Source organism: Paramisgurnus dabryanus, chromosome 12, assembly GCF_030506205.2.
Source record: "Paramisgurnus dabryanus chromosome 12, PD_genome_1.1, whole genome shotgun sequence".
In the NCBI taxonomy this organism is placed as follows: domain Eukaryota; kingdom Metazoa; phylum Chordata; class Actinopteri; order Cypriniformes; family Cobitidae; genus Paramisgurnus; species Paramisgurnus dabryanus.
The window spans coordinates 21,355,788-21,370,570 of NC_133348.1; the positions used below are offsets into that span (position 1 = coordinate 21,355,788).

Below are 14,783 nucleotides of genomic sequence, written 5' to 3' on the forward strand. Positions count from 1 at the left end.
TTGTTAGCAAAGCTAATTTGGCTCTAAAGTTAATATATTTTGTATAAATTACGAGGTTCTTTGATGTCTCTTATCTTGTATTTCCTCTGCGTTGCAACTCTACCTAACTTGAAGGTGTTCTGTTTTACGTCATACAGACCGACATTGAAGCCAATGGCGTTTCTCAATATCCGTGACGTACGGCTCTAACTTACACGTTGATTCCCTAACTGACCAATCACAGTTAGTTGTAAACCAACATGTTTTTCACTTCCCTCACATCAACCGCTCCACAAAGATGACGACGGGCTAGCCCGACTTTAACAAGAAAACGCGGATGTATATAAGTTAAATAAAGTATTATCGTAAATTACTAGTAATACCATAATATAAACCGCGCAAAGCAGCCCGTATGATGGCTGTCCGGGCCGGAGAACGGCATGCCGGGGGCAGATTTATATGCTTCCTTATTCTACTGAATGTCGTGTTGTTCTCAGCTGGAGTTTCGGCGAATCAAGAAGAGAATAAAGTCGTTGTTGAGGAAAAGCCCGCAGATGTAAGTTACATATCAAACCTTTATTTATCTAAGGTTTATCTTTCTTTAACCCTTAATGTAAGTATATCTACGTACTCGTCAGGTAAGACGAGTGGCAGAGGTATCCTGGCTAGCTCTTCATGTCGCTAACGTTACCATTTAGTTTAAGGAAACTATTTTAACTGCAATAACAGAAGTACATACTTGATCAGCAGGAAGTTTTGACAAACAGTGCTCACCAAAGCACACAGCTTTAAAGATGCTTGAGCTTTAGATTTGACATTCTTTACCGTGTTAATATATATAGGTTTATTTTAACTCATGTTAATGAACAAAAGCCAACAAACTTGTTCGCATACATTCTTACATATCTTTCTAAGAAGTGAACACTGAATAGATCATCCGCTTTAAATTACCACGTGTTTGATTAGGTGACCTGTTGGGTCAGGTTTACACAAAGCCGGTGAGAAAGCTCAACTAACTTCCTGCAGTGTAACTGTTGGGAATAATAAGGAAATATTAATACTAACAAATTAACATTTATGTTCTGAGATCTTCTTACTTATCCTTTTTCATATAATATATGCTTTCTAGATTTATACATGTAACACAAACCTATGTATAAAACGCAAAAGTTTAGTCTTTTCAAAAATTATAGTTCTTCATTCCAGGATTATTTTATGCCATATATATTTTGATTTCACATTTATTCCAAAACCATAATAACACAACATGTAGCATAAATATCTAGATTTAAATATTAAATTAAATGTCAATTTCTCTAAAGAATAATCATATTTATTTGCTAACTTTAACAAATATGAAGTACAGTTAGTGTTTCTATTTCTTTATATATTTTGTAAATCATGCTTGTGAAGAATTGTACAGTTGTTGTTATTTCTAATACCCAAACTTGTGTCCAGCTCCAAAAGGCATCCACCGGTCATGCACCTGGCCCGGCAGTCAATGTCAATGAGCCCAGTCAAGGAAACCTGGGCTTCATTCATGCTTTCGTGGCAGCCATTTCCGTTATTATCGTCTCAGAATTGGGAGACAAGACATTTTTCATCGCAGCCATCATGGCCATGCGCTACAATCGCCTTACTGTTTTGGCAGGTGCCATGTTGGCTCTGGGACTCATGACGTGCCTGTCAGGTAGGTCAAACTTTTTTCTGTCATATTCAGATAAGCTTAAGATAACCCACACCCAACACTTTCCAAGAAGATAAGAATACATACATTACTCTCTAAACTAAGTATCAATTCTCATATTCTTTGTATAATCCTTTAAAATGATATTGCGCTTCTTATATAATTGCCTCTCTAATATTGCTGTATTGTTATTGTTGTGTGTTTTGATTTTTAACTAAAAAGTGTCTGGTAAATATTTTATTTTTTTTGCATATCCTGCATCTGGTTATCACCTTCTTGATTGTTTAAATATAACTTTCTTAGAAGTTATAATCATAAAACTATGACATACTTTAGTTTGAATTGATTTATTTTGTATTTGTAAAGAAGATAGCTTCACAGTTTGGTTAAAAGGTGTCAGAAATTGCAAATATCATAAATGAAATAGAAAAACTCACTTCTAAGTCCTAATTTGTTTTTCAAGTAGTTAATCGTAATTTCTTTAAATGACAAGTTCGGTATTTTACACTTAAAGTCCTGTTTTCAGATTGTTTATGATGAAATAGAACGGTTTTGACTGAAATTTGGACATATGATGCTGGTCCGAGAATTTTCGGGTGTTTGTTGTATTACCCCCCACCTCTACAATGGCTGGATAGGTGCACAGGAACAATCCTTCCTAAAAGGCATTAAACTTTTGTTTACAAAGACATGAAACTCACCGAGTGGTCAGGGGTTTTCACTGATATGCTCACAAAAATCGCTGCAAAAGATGCTTTCCTTTAAGGTTAAATATCTCTTATATTTGTTTAAAAAAGGAAAATAGATTTTCAGGCTGTTTTTGCATTTATTTAATGAAAGTATTATGTCATGTATGTTATGTTGTGTTTACCAGAGCTTTCCGTTACACAGTTTAGTCTTACTAACATGACTATTAACTTATTATGTCTTCACAAAGCTTATCACTATCAGTTTATTTGATATAGAGGTCGACCGATTGAGGATTTTACAGATATCGATAACTACTTTGGTCTATACTTGGCGATAACTGATTAATTGACTGATACTGGATAAAAACAACCATAACACACAAAGGAAAACCCCAACAAATTTATTACAAAAGTAATAAAACAACAGTACTGACCCATGAAAATATGCTAAATTAAAACAAATGTATAATTTAAATTATATTAATTATTATATTAATAAGTATTGAAGTAAATACATCTTTAAATTAGTCCCACTGGTAATATTGAAATTACATAAATGTATATTATGTGTAGTTTTGTTCTTGTACTTTATTTGCTTCTGTTTTGTCCACCAATGAACTATTGGTCTACCAATTTAATATGAAAATATTTATGTATTGAATAACAGTTTAACTAGGGATGCACTTATAGGATTTTTTGGGCAGATACCGATTTAAACAGACATTTCTGGCCGATACCGATGCTGATACCGATATTAAACACTTGTATACAATACTATACAATTAGTCTGTTAGCTAGTTTATTTCTGCATCAAATTATTTTTACTGAACATGGATTTGATCTAATTAACATTCAACTGACCAACATAATAAGAGAGGCACAAATTAAGCTAAAACAAATATAATAAGACAACATGACAACCTTCAAAGGTGGTTTTTGCTATTCAGCATTTATTTTATTAACAATTTTTTTTTTTTTTTTACATATATTGGATTTCTTTATGCAGTTAATTAATAAACAATCGGTATCGGCCTTTCTCGTGCTATTGCCGATATGCCGATGGTTTCAAATTCATAAAAAATGGCAGGCCAACTTTCTCTGTTGGCCTGCCATTTAACTTCTCTGGGTTTCTGTTTTTTGTCTTTCATTTCTTTCTCATCTCTCTTAATATTGACATACAGTAAAGGTGGTGTGAGAGATTTACATGATGTCTTTCATTATGCAAATTAATTGTAAATCCAACCAAACCAAAATGTCCAGCTGTACCAGTCTAAAGCCCGGGATACACTGCACGATTATTGGCTGTCCCAGACGAAAGATTGCCATGGTAAAACAATCGTTGCGATTTCTGTGATCGTGGCTCTTCATCGGTGGTCCTATGTCATACAGTGAGAGAGGTTCAAAGTCGGTCGTTTTTCCGGTCTTGCGTCCAAAGATAGCCTACGATAGTTTACTGACAGTGTCAGAAATTTAGCATGATCAACGCACAGTGTGTTTGCTGCTATGACCTGCGTCCTGGTATTTGTTTACCCCTAGCGCATGCTGGTGACGTTTGGCTAACGTGTGACCCAGCCGCCGAAGCTTCCGTGTCATCATTGTACAGTCTACATGCTCGTCGTACCCAAGTTAAAACGATCCATGTCGCACGGTGTGATAAGCTAATGATCTTTTAGGAGTTTAAAAGTCCTGCAGTGTATTCCGGGCTTTAAACAAAAAAATTACAGGCAAAACGACTATTAATGTCTTACCAGCTGCTCAAGCAGTTTATTATGTTTATTATACACCAGTTTCTATATGTACATAATTGTAGCTTGGTGTAAAAAATCATGATGTGATGTTTTATATCTAAAGAAGTATCTAATGTGCTATCAGTGAGTATTTCTGCCATGTCTTCCATATTTAATTTGGACCTATGACACTTTTATTTTCCCATTAGTCCTGTTCGGTTATGCCACCACCATTATCCCAAGGATCTATACCTACTACATATCGACCGCACTGTTTGCCATCTTTGGTATTCGTATGCTTAGAGAGGGGCTGAGGATGAGTGCTGATGAAGGTCAAGAGGAGCTGGAGGAGGTGCAAGCAGAGATAAAGAAGAAAGACGAAGAGGTGAGGACCCAAAGATAAGCCCACGTCTTCTTCAAAAGCTTTGTATCTGAAGTGTGTTTGTCGTCAGGTGTGGTTATGTAACACCTCATGCATTATTTAAAGGAATATTCTACTCTTTTGCCATATTAAACTATGTTATTACCTCAACCGAATTAATACATACCTATCTTTTTTCAATGCGTGCACTGTACAGCGCGTTATGAATGTGTTAGCATTTAGCCTAGCCCCATTCATTCCTATGGTACCAAAAAAAGTTTTATTTTGTGGCACCATACTTACTAGTATAACTCCTCATGTAACAGTCTTTAAATAGGGAAAACACGGAAGTGTTTGGTGGCTTCCCTGTTTGGTACCATAGGAATGAATGGGGCTAGGCTAAATGCTAACACATTCACGATGCGCTGTACAGTGCACGCATTGAAAAAAGATAGATATGTATTAATTTGTCTAAGTTGAGGTAATAACATAGTTTAATATGGCAAAAGGGTAGACTATTCCTTTAAACATGTTATCTGACCTCTGATTGGCTGATTCTCTCTTCACCTGCAGCTTCAACGCTATAAGATGGCCAACGGCGCATCTGATGTGGAGGCAGGGGGAACAGCGACCATGTTGCCTCAGAGGAAGTGGCACAGCGTGATCTCACCCATATTCATTCAGGCACTCACACTAACCTTCCTTGCCGAATGGGGCGACCGCTCGCAGCTCGCTACCATTGTGCTTGCTGCGAGAGAGGTAAGAGCTATAAAGAACTGCATCCTAGTCAAACCAGATACTCTTGAATTTTGATTATTTTGATCATTTTACCTTTTCCAGTGGTTGTCATACTTTGTTGCATGCTCTGTACAGTCCTTAAAGGCAGGGTGCATGATTTTTTAAACAAAAACTTTGGAATAGGGAGTCGGGCCGACCAAAACACACTTGTAGCCAATCAGCAGTAAGGGGTGTGTGTACTAACCGACATCGTTGCCTGGGTTGTGTATGTGTGGGGCGGGTCTATCAAAAGAAGATCCAGATTCTATTGGGGTAGGGGTGTGTTTAGGTGATTTCAAATTAGGGATGCACCGATAGGATTTTTTTGGACCGATACCGATTTAAACAGACAACTTCTGGCCGATACCGATGCCGATACCGATATTAAATACTTGTATACAATACTATACAGTTGGTCTATTTGCTAGTTTATTTCTGCATCAAATTATTTTTACTGAACATGGATTTGATCTAATTAACATTCAACTGACCAACATAATAAGAGAGACACAAATTAAGCTTAAACAAATATAATAAGACAACATGACAACCTTCAAAGGTGGTTTTTGCTATTCAGCATTTATTTTATTAACAACATTAACTCGTTTTTTTTACATATAATGGATTTCTTTATGCAGTTAATTAATAGGCCGATACCGATTGTTTTTCTCGTGCTATTGCCGATATGCCGATGGTTTCAAATTCATCAAAAATCGGCCGATAAATATCGGCGGCCGATACATCGGTGCATCACTATTTCAAATGTCAACAAGGAATTTCATAGACCATGCACCCCGCCTTTTAAAGATGATGCGAATTTTGCAGCAAGCAAATCACTATATTGTTTGTTCTGAATTGTTGCCCTAATTTGTGTTACAGGATCCATTTGGAGTAGCGGTTGGTGGTACACTGGGACACTGCCTGTGCACAGGACTGGCAGTTATTGGTGGAAGGATAGTGGCTCAGAAGATCTCTGTCAGAACTGGTGAGAATGAAATATTATGAAGTATTTAGTTTTAATAACTTGCATAGGGATCTGTATCCATAAATTATCCTTTTTCATGTAGCTCAGTGGTAGAGCATTGCGTTAGCAGGACAAAAGGCTGTGGGTTTAATCCCAGTGAACACTAATAATGATAAAATGTATACTTGGTACTACACTGTAAGTCAAATACATAAATGTAAATAATTTATAATTGATCTGATTATTTATGTTATTCCCTTTTTTATCTTTACAGTTACAATAATTGGTGGGATTGTGTTCCTGGCCTTTGCATTTTCTGCCCTCTTTATTAAGCCAGACACTGGATTCTGATATTGAAGTGAATTTTGGTTTCCATTTGTACATACAATCACCACAGAACAGCTGCTTCAAAGAGAGACTCTTCAAAGACTGAATTGTGGATGGCTTGGTTGTATGTGGCTGAAACCATGGCTGAATGAAAACAGTTTACGGCTCACCTCTCATTGAGCATTTCAGGTTTTTCATTTCTAAATCCCCCCTAGTTTCTTTTACTTTCAGCCGGACACTTTTCAGTTTTTAAACATTCACCACATTTCTACAGTATATGCCACACCTGCAAATTTACTTGAACTTTCCAGATTTACAGAAGACCTGGCACACAGTAACATTTTTAACAATTATAACACAGTGTTTTACACTGATTGAACGGTGCATTATGGGTAAATGGTGTCCCTTTAAATTTTATTCAGGCCCGACTCTCTTTCACAAAAGAGCAGTTGCAAAACTAAGGTAAAAAAAGACACAAAAAGCCCCTCTCACCCTTCTCTATGACAGCTTTCTCTATCCCCATTGCACAGGCATTTAATAGGTAATAGCTTCAGCACCAACAGTCACGATTCCTTCACCAAATAAAATATACTAATTTGAAATGTATGGCTTAAAGGCATTTTGCTTTTAATTAATAGTAGTACAGATTTGTGTGAGATTTGGTTAGTTTTAGACCCATCATCACTTGTGGCCTTTAATCCCCAGTCATGATATTTATAGGTCATTGTTGTTTAATCATAATAATCATATTCCCTATTTGCATCATGTGTTAAGGCAAGTCACGTTATGTTTTTCCAAAAATTCCCTTGATAAAAGCACATTGGCGTTTATTTAAAATTTGCTTGTTGATGAAGCGTGATTAGTTCATTTTTTTTTTAAGTCGTACATAGGTTTTATTTATTGGATAATGCTTTATTATGAAGTTAAATATGCTAACGTTAGTTAATGCATCATGGACTATCAATGAGCAAAATTTTTGATCGGTTAATGGCTGTTAATAATGCATACTTAAATTGTATTGTTAAAAACGTCTTTGTATATGTAGAAATAAAGATGAATAAATGCTGTATAGTTCATTGATATTTTATTGCATTAGCTAAAGTTTACAAATTGAACTTTGTTGTAAAGTGTCAGTGTTTATATATTACGAAGCACAGAAATTTAAATTTGTCTAGGCTGAAGTATTTTCTGTTCTAAAATCAAGACGGGCATATGCTGTTTTTTGTAACATTGTCATGGTGACTTTGTCAATATTTGACAGGGGATGTTTAATATTGGAAGTAAGCTGAGCTATCTGTGACATAGGAATTTAATGTACCGTGATTCCTGTAAATATTAAATAAATCTAAGTCTCAGTTTGTGTGTCGTGTTTATTTATAAAATTACTATGCAGTATGAAACCCTCTACTTCTTTAACCTCCATTAAACCAAAGCAGTCTCATTAAACATGCCGTTTTGATTCTCTTGTTAATGTGATGTCACACTAATAAACCCCCGCCCACTATCACTGACTGCCTGTTTAATTTTAATCTCTACACCAGGGGCCTCATTTATAAAATGCTGCTCTTATAAAATTTGATCTTACAATAGTTTATCAAAAATGCGCGTACCCCTTTCTTTCAGATGTGACATTTATAAATCGCAAATGATCTTGAAGTTGTGCCCAGCTGAGCAGTTTCAGACCTCCGCCTTTAAATGATGCCTAATTAATGTCATGGATATATAAAAGAGCGCTTGTCAATGTTTAAACCCAATTTCGGGCACCAAGAATGGCTTTTTTCCAAAAACCTGCAGCAATCGGACAAGGAAAAGTGCGTACGTCTGCTTAGACCCTAATGTGGCATTAAGCACTTTTCCACGTCAAAGACAGTTTTTATAAATATGGACTTTGTCGTGGATTTTTGCATATGCACACTTTACGATCAAATCTGTGCATACGCACGCTTTCTAAATGAGGCCCCAGGGGTCTCCAACCTGTTTGTTACCAAGGGCTACAATAATAAATAAAACAATCTGGAGGGCTACTTTTTGATATCGTCTACTCAAAATTTATTTTGTTTTACTTGATTTTATTTTGCCTCATTTGTTTTATTATTTCAAATGTTACCATAAACAAAAGAACTAGAATGTAATAATATTACAATTAAGGGCTAATAGAATGTGCTTTGGCGGGCAACCTGGTGTAGACCACTGCTCTGCACAATAGATCACTTATAAATACATGAATTATAATGAATATAAATCAGCTCTCATACAACAGGTGTAAAACCAAATAATTAATCACACTGAAGGAACACCAAGACAATGTATTTAAATGTTTATTTGTCAAAACTGAATAAGGGGAGTAAACAGCACTGTTTGTTTAAAAACTTTCCATTATGGTAAGAATGGCCTGGCTCACAAAATCAACCCAACACAGCACACTTTTGTTGGATTTTACACTTTTTCTTTTTTTAATTCGAGTTTAGGTAAACCCAAAATCCTCGCACAGCCCCGCTGAGCTCTGAATAGATGATGCCTAAGACATTTAAAGGTCTAATATATGCTATCTGTATCTTCATTAACATGTACTGACCAGATAAATTTCATGAGCCAAACGCAAGTGCTCTTCAAAGAACATCACACGTACAAGAATAAATGATAGCAAGATTGAACACTGGTAGACATTCTGAACTTCTACATCAGTACTACAAAACATTTAACATGGTTCACCACCTCCTATTTCATGGACGTTTTTAGGCTGAGCATTAAACGTTTCCAAAACAACAAATTTATGGGGGTTCAGTATTCTCATCTTTCCATCTAGCTCTTTGGACTCATACTGTTTTAAGTTGCATGGAGCACCAAAAACCATTCAGAGGTACAGGGTGGAAATAATCTCATAGTGGGAACGACTGTTTATTGTGTCTATTAGTGCAGAAGAGTGTGTTTTATTGAAGAGGTCACTATCACGAGATAAAGCGGTGTAAGAATGAGGAGGTGTATAAACGTATGGTATTTTGAACCAACCTGAGGAAGCCATAAAAGTTCACCGTTACCTTGGGGCTGACGATACAAATCAGTGCAGAAAAAACATCAACATTGTCACACTGCCGTCGTTTCATGATGTATTTAAGCATCGGAGATGAGGTCATTCTCGACCCAGCCTGAAATTGTGTACGTATCCCCATACATTATCTTCATAATACCCAATAACACAAGCATGGGTCTGATGAACAGCTTTTACAAACAGACCTTAACCACATCCTGAATACAACCGTGGAGAGAAATTTGAACTGGTCCTTCAATGTGTCACAGTTTGTTTAAATCCTTCATTTGGGTTATAATATAATATATAACATGTATAATATGTGTTTTAAACAATAATTAAATCCTATTAAATTTTCTGTTTCGATTTGGCTCTAAAAAAATAAAATCTAACTTCTGTATATATATATATATATTCCTCTTTAAAATATTCAGTTTGTGTTTCCACCTACATACCCGTTACTATGTAATAAAGCTAAATGATGGTTTTACATTCAATCATTAATCTTCCGTTGCCCATTTCTAGCTATGCTGTTGGGTTAAATCTCATATAAATCATATTTCTGTGGCATTGAAATGTACAGCCAAATATTTTGGCAGAAAACCACAATCAAAATCAATGCATGCACGGCTGCCATTCAGATTCTGGTGGATAGGCTCAAAACCATGGCATGAGCCAAGTGAGTATGAGTAACCCGGTGGCACAGATTTTTGTATACTGCATTATAAAAGATTGGTGGGGTCCTCCAGCATTTGGGTGGATACTGCAACATGAACTGTGATAAGATGAGCACTATGGGTGTTTGGCTTATCTTAAGCAAACCAACCATTTTGACTTGCCCTATACTGAGGTCTGATATGACTAAAATATTGACGTCATATACTTAGAAATAAAGTCATGCCATATTCAGATGTTCAAAGTAATGAAACACACACATACAATTCAAATAGGTTGGAAATGAATAACCAAGTAAATAACCAAATTTAAATTTTTGGCGAAAGTTCCTGTAATGAAACCTGTCTACTGGTACTAACCTGAAAAAAAGGCAACATTGCATACTAACACACTAGATTCTGACTATTAAAAGTATCATTTAAACAGGAGGCGTGATCTTTTCTTAAAAAGATCACAGTAAGTGCTACCTGTTGACGAAAGGGACTTCCTCTGACAAATAAAATAATATGTAAAACAACTGAAGTTAAGTGCTACACGTTGATAAAAGTGACTTTAGATTATAAAACAATCAAAATTAATAAAATAGTAAAAATTCTGGTTATATATCTACATTCATATATACAGTTATGTATGCATATAAACACACACATTATATTATTTTTTTCACTACAGATACCTCTAACTCTGAATTTAAACACTGTACATATGTCTAACAATTTCCATATTTGCCTTTTGAAGTATCGCATCGAAAACGAGTGATGGAAACGGCAAATTCCGATTAAAAATCCTTTGATTGGCAAAAAAGTTTTACTCTCGCTTGAGGTGGTTTTTGATTTATGCGAAAAAGAGAATTTCTTTGTTTATCTTTTTTTGCGAATTTTGAAAAGATTTGCTTCACGTTTGGATGGAAACCCAGCTAATGCCTAATTTCTGGTGTAGTGATGCTGATAGTCTAAATGCTGGGTTATTGTCAACCCAGCGTTATTTCAAAAAGACACGAATCTGACCCTTGGGTTGTAATTTAACCTATGCTGGATTGTTAACCCATTGTTGGTTCAAATATAAAAAAATCTGGATTAATTTAACCAAAAAGATTAGTCTTTTTTAAATAACCCAGCATTTTGTGTAATTGAGCAGTTGAAAAGGTTTTATTCTAGTTAGCACTGTTGTGCCAAATAACCCCAAGACAAAATCTATTTATCTATGTACACTGTAAAAAATGCTGGGTTATGTTGTAATTTAACATAAGATGGGTTGTTTTAACCCATTGTTGGGTCAAATATAAACATTTTCTGGGTTAATTTAACCCAAAGGTTGGGTTCGTCCCCTTTTGACCCCATGCTGGGTTGAAAAACAAAACATTTTTACAGTGTATATATCAGGTAGATCTATTGTAAATCTAGCATATGTGCGTAAATACAACATTTGAATTCAGGCATTGTCATGTGTTTATTATTAAAGGGATAGTTCACTTTAAAATGAAAATTGTGTCATCATTTACTCATCCTCATGTTGTTCTAAACCTGTATGAAATTCTTTTTTCTGATGAACACAAAAGAAGATATTTTGAGAAATGATGGTAAACACACAGCAGTAAGTGACATAGACTACCATAGTAGGAATATAAAAAATATGATGGAAGTTAATGGGTACCATCAACTGTGTGCTTACCATCATTAATCAAAATATTTTCTTCATCATTTATCACAATACTTCCAAAATATTTTTTTCCTACTATGGAAGTCAATGGTCACTTACTGCTGTGTGTTTACCATCATTTCTCAAAATAACTTCTTTTGTGTTCATCAAAAAAAAAAAAGAAAAAAATTCATACAGGTACAACATGAGGATGAGTAAATGATGACAGATCTTTCATTTTAAAGTGAACTATCCCTTTAAGTAAAACTATTGCTTTGGATAGAAAGCTAAACTAGATTCACTTCTTAGTGTTGCCAACACACTAAAATAGCATCTCCTCCTATGTGAAAGTTCCTAAAATTTCCATCCAGCTGTTGACACGTGTCAATGTTTCAGAGGTAATATAGTGAATCTTTACATTCCTGCTTCCAGTCCAGAGATGTCTGGAAGATAGCAAAGTCAAGTCATGGAAGATGCGCTTATTTGAAATGTTATCGAGCCAACAGGCATAAAAATATTTTCTGTTTTAAAAATGTGCAAACACGTGATAATTTACTATCAAATAGGTTTGACTGTGAAATTATATTTCATCCTTTCATCCTAACCATCTAGTAAAACAGCTACAACATGTGAAGAACTAACAAAACTAGAGAACACTATGGCTTAACCTGAAGCAATCTGTAAATATATTTGTCCTCTTTATAACCCTGCATTTAGTTTTAGTAATCAGATCTCATTCTTTTTGACTTCAAGCCCTTATCTCCACCCAACAAAATATATTAAGAGAGCTTGGTTCTCTAATAAATAACTATCATTATAAAAATAACTGAACACTAAGTGTCATCTTGATTTTTGTTTTAGCTTATTTTAATGGTTGCTTTGTCTTATTTTTTAATCATTGGATGTCACGAGAGGCTTTTACTGCCATTACATTGAAACCTGTAATGACTTATGCATAAATATGGACATCTTAAAGTCAAAGCACCATTTTGATATTTTGTCTAACCGTGTAAAATCCTAACCGAAGCCTTCTCTTTCCAAAGTATTTACAAATGTAAATCATCTCTCCAAATTTATTAGAACTATGTTTTTGCAATTCCTGTATAATGCAAAATATCTAAAAGTCATCTGTTGTTTATACGAAGGTGATTTTTAAACCAACTGTGACACAAACCGTGGATCCAGCATTGCCTGCTCGGCAGACAGACACGCATCCGTACAAACGCATGTGCGCAAGCACATAGATACATAAACACGTACTCACCCCCATCATCCCACTGGAAAAAGGAAGTCTGTGAAGAGATCAGCCATTATGTGTATTACGTTTGCCTTTGAATATTAGAAAAATGTATATTCAAAGCTACAAATAACAGACTACGCTTTTCATCTCATGCATCATATAAAATATTAATTTCTCTTTCCTTTTGTCCATATATTTACATATTATTTTACAGGCGAACTGTACAATAAATGTTGAATCCACTTGACATTCTTAAAAATATTTTCTGACCCATAATTACTTTCACGAGTAAAATGTAAAAGGAAAGAGGAATTGAGGACAAACGAAGAAGAAATAGCTAGATAGACAGATAGATGGAGGTGCTGTTTGTTCTGTAGGACTTCTTTGAAGTCTCGAAGCACAAGCTCCAAGTTTTTAACCAGAGCGTTCTGCATAAATAAACCTGTGAAAGGTGGGCGAAAGACACGAAGGGGAACATGACAGGCAGAACCTTTCGGCCCCTTCTTACTGTGGCGAAGGTAAAAGTGCAGATAGTTTGCGGCTTTAAGAAACCAAACCAAACAACCAGCAAAACCTTCGGTGACTTGTGGTCGGACCTCTTCCAGAATTCCATGCAAGCCGCCAAACAAATAGGCTGGAGAGGGCACGTTATGCCTTTCACCTGGACCTCCAAACAGTGGAAGGATATGAGGGTACAGTACAAATACCATGTGTGTCATATATCTCCCTCAATCCACCGAATGCACGCCCCCGGCCTCCAAGACTGCTCAGCAGAGGTTTGATTCGGTCTCCGCCATGCGATGGTCCGCTGCTTCTGCTACTGAGGCGGTGCGCTGGAGCGGTCCGACATGCTGTCGGATCTGTGAGCTGCCAGTTGCTGCTGCTGTTGATGATGTTGTTGTTGCAGTTGGTGTTGCTGTTGTTGCTGCTGTTGTTGCAGCTGCTGCTGCTGTTGTTGATGCTGCTGATGGAGCTGCTGCTGCTGCAGTTGTTGTTGCTGCTGCAGTTGCTGATGTTGTTGCGCTGCGGCTGCGAAGGTGCCTTGCTGCTGCAGGGGAAAAGCTGCCTGGAGAATCAGCTGGGTGGACTGGTTACCGTGGATAAGTCGAGGAGCCTGCAGGAGCAAATGTTGCAAAATCATTGCATATTTTCCGTACAACACCGTCTTGAAAATAAATCCGTACAGACGCAAGAGTCATCACAACTGCTAATGCTACGTTCAGACCAGTCGCGGTAGAGGCGTCAAGCGCGAGTGATTTCAATGTTAAGTCAATGTAAAGAAACGTTGACGCATGTCTGGAGGTTCACGGCATGAATGGGGCGTTTAGCGTGGCAGACGGTAATTCTGAAAAATTGAGCGTTGCCGCAGGAAAGGCGAGTTGAAAATGTTTACTTTGCCGAAAAAAGCACTGCGTTAACCAATCAAGAGCTTGCTCTAGTACTGATGTGATTACAGGAAGCGAGCGGAGTCGCAGAAGCCCTGTAAGTCGCCTTGACTACGGCAGTTCATTGGACCGAATGCATCAAATAGAGCCGCCATCTTGAAACAGAAGAGCCCTGCATCAGCGTCATTGTAGTAGGCAAACGGAAAATAATATCACCATAAATCGTCATCAATGCGATTTTCTAGGTTTTTTGTTCGTTCCAACGGTCAGACATGTATTTAGCATTGAGTCCAGAACAAAATTTAA

At 36.4% G+C, this 14,783-nt stretch overlaps 2 protein-coding genes across 4 annotated transcripts in view; one reads left to right on the forward strand and one right to left on the reverse strand.

Annotated features, from left to right (window-relative positions):
- The first annotated feature begins 229 nt into the window (after positions 1-229).
- Positions 230-7,866, forward strand: tmem165 (transmembrane protein 165). The gene is made up of 6 exons (XM_065257161.2): positions 230-535; positions 1,438-1,669; positions 4,292-4,467; positions 5,017-5,202; positions 6,100-6,205; positions 6,459-7,866. The coding sequence occupies exons 1-6, from the start codon at positions 392-394 to the stop codon at positions 6,533-6,535; spliced, it is 921 nt and encodes a 306-aa protein (XP_065113233.1). The 5' UTR covers positions 230-391; the 3' UTR covers positions 6,536-7,866.
- A 946-nt stretch (positions 7,867-8,812) lies between these two features.
- The window catches only part of clocka (clock circadian regulator a), a 66,368-nt gene continuing 60,397 nt past the window's right edge, over positions 8,813-14,783 (reverse strand). For all 3 annotated transcript variants that reach the window (XM_065257164.1, XM_065257163.1, XM_065257162.1), the window contains exon 24: positions 8,813-14,206. In XM_065257164.1, the coding sequence (XP_065113236.1) occupies positions 13,910-14,206 (297 nt within the window). In that variant the 3' untranslated portion in view covers positions 8,813-13,909. The remainder of the gene's footprint in view (positions 14,207-14,783) is intronic.